This window comes from Helianthus annuus, chromosome 10 (assembly GCF_002127325.2).
Source record: "Helianthus annuus cultivar XRQ/B chromosome 10, HanXRQr2.0-SUNRISE, whole genome shotgun sequence".
NCBI classification, from domain to species: Eukaryota; Viridiplantae; Streptophyta; class Magnoliopsida; order Asterales; family Asteraceae; genus Helianthus; species Helianthus annuus.
In genome coordinates, this window is record NC_035442.2 from 98016788 (window position 1) to 98024446 (window position 7659).

Consider the following 7659-nt stretch of genomic DNA (forward strand, 5'->3'; position numbering starts at 1 on the left):
CCCCCAAACCAAATCATTCATTGTACTCGGGCTATTTTTCTTATAAAAGTCATGTTTTAAACTGTAGTTTTCTTATTTTCACAAAAGTAACGGTAACTGGTAACTATCAACACTTCTATATTACAGAAGAAAACAAAAAAGACTGATAAAATGTTCAGAAATCTAACGTTAGTACTAAAATTAACCGACAGAAAGAATTAAATTAATCCGCAAATAAGCCGTCCAAACAAGTAAACATTAGTCCTGGACTAAATTCCAATATATTTTTCAATTTTATACCTGACTATAGTACAAAACACAAGCACAACCTTGGCATTTTCCTAATAAACTACAAGATTTGTAAAATGTTTGTTTCTGGTTTTGTGGTCGTTCACAGGCCATACTTATGCGTGCATCATTTCTCCATTCGACCCATATCGATTTGAGTTCAAGAAATTAAACATGGAAGAACAACAACTCGTTTTCTTGAAAATGTTTGTATTGTTTCTCATCTTACCTTTAGCAGCTGCAACCGAAGGTAATATACTATCAACAACAAAAATGTTGAGCCTTTTTACTTGTTCATAGCATAAACTAATGCGCGTTCGATTGTTTTTGTTCTTGATTTTGTAGACGGGCCGTCTTATGATTATTCAGGCTACATTGAGGTAAATCTGAAACAAGTGTTTTGGCATCGGTCACATAGTTTTTAATCAGTCTCATTTTGTTTTTTGTTAGTGCAAAAATGAGCCGGAAGATCCGCTTTATAATGGTGGGATGGTCATTAATCAAAACCAATCTGTTTCGTCTACATTCATGTTGCCAAATCTCTCAGGCAACACAATCTACTCATTCTCCAGTTGAGTTTTCTTTTATGATTAACTTTAACTTATCGCAAGTTTTGGTCTCACAAACAAGTAGTTAACACTTTTTTTATACAATAGGTTGGGTAAAGATAAATGGCTCCAATGCAACCACGATCAAGGCGAGCCTAACTCTAGGCAATGACACAAAAATGTGTATAGGAAATGTCATTGCAAAAAGCGAATGTTGGTCGTTTCTGAAAGGTGGATTTGTACTCGAGTCACCCTTGAACGATGCCATCGTGTATTTTCTGGTAAATTTGTATCACAATTAGTCTAATGCGTTACATTAGTTTGTACGATTGCTTAGGGACAGCTAGTCAACATTTTTTAAAAGGAAAAGTCACCAAAATGGCCATCTTGACCATAGTTGTCAATAGCGGCTATAGCGACCGCTATAGCGCGCTATGTAGCCATGCGGCCAAGTGTCGCTATGTGGATCATAGCGACCAATAGCGTATTTAGCGACAATTTTTTTTTTGATGTAAATAGCAATTAGATATAGCTATAAAATAGCTGGATTTATAGATTTTGTTAAATATACATGTAAAATAGCATATATATACAAGGGTATTTTGATGTAATATACGTATAAAAAGTTTCAAAATTCTTTTTCTAGTGTAATCGATATTTATAAAATAGCCGTCGCTATTCGCCACGTAGCCTATAGGTGCCTTGTCGCTATTCGCTATCGACAACTATGATCTTGACTTACGAGTTTGACAAAATAGCCTTCGACTTTTTGTCTTACATAAATATCATTGAACTTCTTTTTTCTTTAATTAAAAAAAAATGTTATATCTAACCATAAGCTTTAACGGGGCACACCCGCTATGCCAGCGCAACAGATTCAATTTGCCACGCCAGAGTCTCTTGAACACTGTTATTTGACTTGAGATTGCAACGTGTTGGCTGGTGGATCGATCTGTTGCGCTAATTTGAGAAAGGCGGTGAAGAATCCGGTTCCAGAAAACGGATCTACGGTGCCATATGAACATATGTTACTCCAAAGGACAAATGTGTTTCTTACCCCTAAAAAGAATAATAAGCATAAACCATATTGTATATTACTCAACTATATGCATGTTGTTTTGGTGTATCTCGCAGGATTCCAATGGATATAACGTCAATGTGACGCTTGCAAGCGCTTCTTTGCAACCATTTACACATCAACAATGGCAAAAAGATCAACAAAACAGCATTGATAAAGTAAAAAACAAAACTACAAAACATACAAGATTTCTTGAACTTTACCTTTAGCATGTTCTAACTTACACTTCCTATTTTAGGAAAGAAAGCGCGCTGTAACAATCCATGTATCCGATGAGGATGGAAACATGATCGAAGGAGCTAGGATCTTCGTCGAGCAAACTAATAGAGATTTTCTTTTTGGTTCAGCCATATCAAAGAATATTCTTGGGAACTTACCATATCAGGTAACAAGTAAACCATTACACAAACAATAGAACTTCAGACTAAAAAAATAAAGGAGTGTCATTTGTTTCGTAGGGTGAAATGATGTCGACAGTGTTTTGTTATTTTGTAGAAATGGTTCCTCGAAAGATTCAACGCAGCTGTTTTCGAAAACGAACTAAAATGGTGTGAAACTGAGCCTGAACAAGGGAGTGTCAACTACACTATACCAGATTTGATGCTAGATTTTGTGAGAGCTAATCAGATTACGGTCAGAGGGCATAACATATTCTGGGAAGACCCAATGTATATCCCTTCATGGGTCCAAAACCTAACCGGTGATGCGCTTTATTCAGCTGTCAAGTCGCGCATACAAAGCCTAATGACTCACTACAAGAACCAATTCGTCCATTGGGACGTTTCCAACGAGATGCTACACTTTGACTTCTATGAGCAACAACTCGGTCAAAACGCCTCGCTGGAAATGTTTAAATTGGCCCATGAAACTGACCCGTTAGCATGGTTGTTTATGAATGATTTTAATGTGGTGGAGACGTGTGGTGATCTGAACTCAAGTGTCGGTGCATATGTCGGTAGGATGAAGGAGTTGGAGGAGGGTGGTGTTACTATGGATGGTGTTGGGTTAGAAGGACATTTTACAATCCCAAATCCTCCTTTGATTAGAGGTGTATTGGACCAACTTGCTGCATTGCATCTTCCTATTTGGCTTACAGAAGTTGATATCAGCAACACCCTTGATCAAGATACCCAAGTAAGGACATAGCATCTTATATATTGTACATTATTATTATTATTTTTTTTTTGTAAGAATAATTTTCAAAAGTGGGTTCTTTTGAAAACCCAAGATAACAACCGGATGGTTTTTGTAGAACTTAAAACCAGGATTATTTGTCATCTAAGATTGCGACTTAACTAACATGACTAGATTAAACGAATATCTATTTTGTTTTATCTTTTCGTTGTTGACTTTGCTATCTAAGATAGCCAAGACATAAATTCTGAAGAGTTAATTACTGTTTTCGTCCCTGAGGTTTGTCAAAAATCACTATTTCAGTCCATTAGTTTAAAATTTGCGATTTCAGTCCCTGTGGTTTCACTTTCGTAACCATTTCAGTCCATGTGGTTTTACTTTCGTAACCATTTCAATCCATTTGTTCTGTTAGTACAGGGACTGAAATGGTTACGAGGTGGACTGAAATAGTTACGAAAATGAAACCACAGGGACTGAAATCGCAATTTTTAAACTAATAGACTGAAATAGTGATTTTTGACAAACCACATGGACGAAAACAGTAATTAACTCAATTCTGAAACTTGATACCATCTAGATTTTGCAAAGTGACTTCAACTCTAAAGTCACTGTCTTAGAAAGCGACTAATCCACATTTAAAGTGCAAAAAAAAACCAATATCCGTTTGTTATCATTTTTTTTAAAGAAATGAATCTATTTTAACTAGGGAACAAATAAAATTAAAATGGTTTGAATTTCGTTGGCTAAGGTGTTAGAAGTGTACATTTTGACTTCTATTTGTGTTGTGAACAGGGAAAGTATTTGGAGGTAGTATTGAGAGAAGTGTACTCACACCCATCAGTAAATGGGATAATGCTATGGACAGCATTGGACCTAAATGGTTGCTACCAAATGTGTCTCACAGATCCCAATTTTCAAAACCTACCTGCTGGGGATGTTGTGGACAATTTATTGTTAAAAGAGTGGTCAACGGGGGTGGTCAATGGTCAAAGTGATGAAGATGGGACTTTTAGCTTTGATGGGTTCTTGGGTGAGTATATGGTCAATGTTGACATTGGAAATATGACTTCTAACTCAACATTCTTCATCTCCAAAGGAGATGAAACCACCCATTATAGTATTCAATTGTAGTTTCTTTATTGAAAAGAAGACTCAACTATATGGCACATCTCTTACTATTTATTGTATATAGTTTTAAAATTTATGTTTTCATGGTATGGAATAAAGATCATTTTGTAGCACTTACAATTACTAAAAATACTGTATGAAAAAAATCTATCAATGATCATTGCCACTTTTTCACAATTGTGTGGATGGCTAGGGGCGGACCTATAGTGTTACAAGGGGTAACCTCCGTTGCCCCTTGACGCTCCGGTGACACTCCGACGGTAGTGTAAATTTTGAAAAAATTTGACGTTTTTTCGATTTCGTTACCCCTTTTTTTAAACGTTATCCCTATGCGGATTTTCTAGATTCGCCACTGTCACCGGCCTAGTGGTATGGGTATCTATCCCTTCTAAGACCATCCGCAAATATCACGATTTCTCAACACAAAAGTGTCTTCACAAACCAAGGAAGGAGGGAGTTCCGTGAGGTGAGAAGAGAAAAAGAGGGTGTTCGTAGGGAAGGAAAAACTCATGGACATGAAGAAGAAAGGGTGCACGAGCCACTAGTTGATGATGTTTTTAGTGTCGTTTCAAAATCCACCTTCACATCAATTTTTTTTACTTAACTAGTTTTTTTTCCAGCGCTTCGCGGCGGGAGGGTGGCCATTTTCCCCACTTAACACGGAAAAAGTTTGGCCATTATTTGGTTTGGTTTTTCGAAAAAAACATAAGAAAACTAAAAGCAGCCGCACATTCCGATTTTTTGGTTAACAAACGAAAAATATAAAAAACGAAATTATGAAAGATATAAAAACAAAATTATTAGAAAATTAATGTAACACACCGAAAACGTGTTTGGTAATCAAACCACGTTAATACTAAATGACGGGTGAAGTACCATTAGAGGTAAAAGTAACTCGGTGAATATTAGGATTTTAAATAAATGAACCTAATATTAAATAAAAACGGTATAAAGGTTTTTGAGTAAATAAAGTTTATAAAAGGTCGAGTTAACGGGACTTAAAATAAACTGAGTTATAAATTCCCCGAATCCACTAAGTTAATTAGGAATGTTTAACCTAGTTAATAAGTGGGAATATTGTTAGAAATAAGTAGGTTGTGCCCTACTTAATAACTAACCAAACAAGAGGGCCCAGATTCGGATAAATGGAAATTAACTTATAAAAAGAAAACTTAAAAATAAAACACACATTCAGTGTGTGTTCTGGGTGTTCTGTTCGAACCCAGAAGCTCCCCAGGAGCCAAAACCCTAAGTTTCCAACAAATCAACAAATTGAAGGTCCAAACGAAGTCTAAATTCACAATTGAACGTGAATTAATGATCACCAAGCTAGGGGATCATACGGTACGTCAAATTTTGATGATTTGTGAAGTTGTGAAATTTGAATAATCATCATAATCGCGAATTATGAACAAATTATTGAAGCTATGATTGAATTAGTGATGTATACTTGCTTAGTAACAAAACCCTAAGTGAAAATTATACATATGATACTATGAATTGAATGATTTGATGAACTACCACACCAGGATAAGTGGGTATTAATCATTTGATGAATAATTATCATTAGAATCATCATATCTGATAGTAATCAGGAAATACTTGAACAAATAGTGTGTTTGAGTACATGATCATACTTGCTAGGAAATGGATTTGTATGATAAAATGAAGATGATTATATATTATGATCAAAATGATGTTTGATATCATCATGTGTTAATCGAATGAAATTCGATTACAATAACTTGAATTCATAAGTAGTTAAAACGATAGCATAATAAGGATGCTTACCGTATAGTGGCAAAGTAATAAAACGAGTAGTTAAGCTACATCGTGTAATTACTTTTGTCAATAGACAGTTTGACTTTTTAAAGTCAAAATGACCTTTTATATGATCGAATGATAATTTCGACATAAAGATCGTAGGATGGAATAGTCGTGAATGATTATGACTAGTCTAACCATCTTACAAATTACAATGATAGTTTGACACTTGACAAGCTAGGTGAAAGTTTGGGAAGGAAGCGGGTCAAACGAATCAAGAATGAAGGAAAAGTATAACCTGGATGCTAGGTAAGTAAAGCTTACACCCTATCTATTTAATAGCTATCGGTTTTATAGGTTATAAATAATATAAAGTCTTGTTTGAATTATGATGTTCCGACACAACATGTGCGGTTCGGAACAAAGGACAATGATAATAAACCATGTTAATGGTTAAAAAGAACTAATACGATTAATTGGTCATGTAATGACTAATAGATAATGAGTTTCGAGTGGTTACCTTATAGGGTAAACCACCATAAATAATAAGGGTAAAACGGTAATTCGATCACACGTTGACGATAACCGTTAGTTTCTAAAAGACACTTTATGGCGTAAGCCATAATGGGTCAAAAGAGTCAAGAAATCGGTTAAAAGGAAAATGACTGTATGGTGTAAACCGGAGCGAGTCATGTAGACAAGATGATAATAAATACCATCTCGCCAATATAAACAGTCACTAAGACCAACGGGTCAAAAGGTGAAAATATCACCCTTTGACAATATCGACTAATGGTTTGTCGAGTTGTATGATTATAGGAATAAATATCGAATGGATATTTGCAACGCTATTACTTAGCGGCTATTAAGACAAGGTATTGAAATGGGTCAATATATTGATCCAAGCCAGGTATGTGTAATAGGTTAACTACTCATTTAGAACGTAAGGTTCAATGAGAGTTAAATGAAGTAAAGAAAATAGACATTTGGTGACTTTAATAGGTAAACCGAATGGTTTAATTGATGGTTATGGTGTTTTGAAAACATAATGATTTTCCAAACAAGATCATAGTTTTAAAAAGTGGGATTTTGGTCAAACATAGCTTTAAAAGTCCTTCGTCGTAAAAGAAAGGTTAAAAGTGACCAAAATGCCCTTATAAGCTAAATTGAGCAAATGACCTTAAAAGTTGTTTGGAAATGAGTTTTGTGATCAAATAAATACTTGGAATAAGTATAAAAAGTGAAAGATGTAAATCCTTGGGTCAAATGACTCTATATGAGTCTTTGCTGTAAAATGATAATCCGAGTGGGAAAACTCGGAACATATAGATTTCCACATTAAATCCACCACACATATAGTTGTGGTGGAAGATTACTTGATAAGAAATGTGGGAATACGATGCTAGAAAACGAATGAAAGTGCTTGTGCTTTAAAAGTACATAAATACCCTTAACGAGTCAAAATAAGTATTTAAACAAAACGGGTTAAGAATATGTAAGAAACCCGTGGTTTGGACCTTGAATAATAGAAAACTGATATAAAATTAGGTTCATGATAATTTGAATGCAACAAACTAGTTTTAGTTTGATAACAATATGAACGAGTCAAAAAATTTGAAATGGTATATTAGGCCGAAGGCTTAAAAGTCTCAAATTTTGTTAATCCGGATGTCGGATTTTAACTTCATGTGATGGAGAGTTGAATTACGATCACGTAGGATGAAATGCGACTTAAATCAG

General features: G+C 34.9%; 1 protein-coding gene across 1 annotated transcript; it reads left to right on the forward strand.

Moving 5' to 3' along the window:
- Nucleotides 1–389: 389 nt before the first annotated feature.
- Nucleotides 390–4236, forward strand: LOC110871143 (endo-1,4-beta-xylanase 5). The gene is made up of 8 exons (XM_022120075.2): nucleotides 390–517; nucleotides 613–647; nucleotides 718–838; nucleotides 924–1096; nucleotides 1950–2051; nucleotides 2132–2278; nucleotides 2389–3027; nucleotides 3820–4236. Exons 1-8 carry the CDS (start codon nucleotides 442–444, stop codon nucleotides 4156–4158), a joined length of 1632 nt encoding a protein of 543 aa, XP_021975767.2. The 5' UTR covers nucleotides 390–441; the 3' UTR covers nucleotides 4159–4236.
- The last annotated feature ends 3423 nt before the right edge of the window (nucleotides 4237–7659 follow it).

Coding starts and splice junctions, on each gene's coding strand:
- LOC110871143 (XM_022120075.2), top strand. CDS start 442: ATGGAAGAACAACAACTCGTTTTCTTGAAAATGTTTGTATTGTTTCTC. Junction 518..612: donor TTTAGCAGCTGCAACCGAAG/GTAATATACTAT, acceptor TTGATTTTGTAG/ACGGGCCGTCTTATGATTAT. Junction 3,028..3,819: donor CCCTTGATCAAGATACCCAA/GTAAGGACATAG, acceptor TGTTGTGAACAG/GGAAAGTATTTGGAGGTAGT.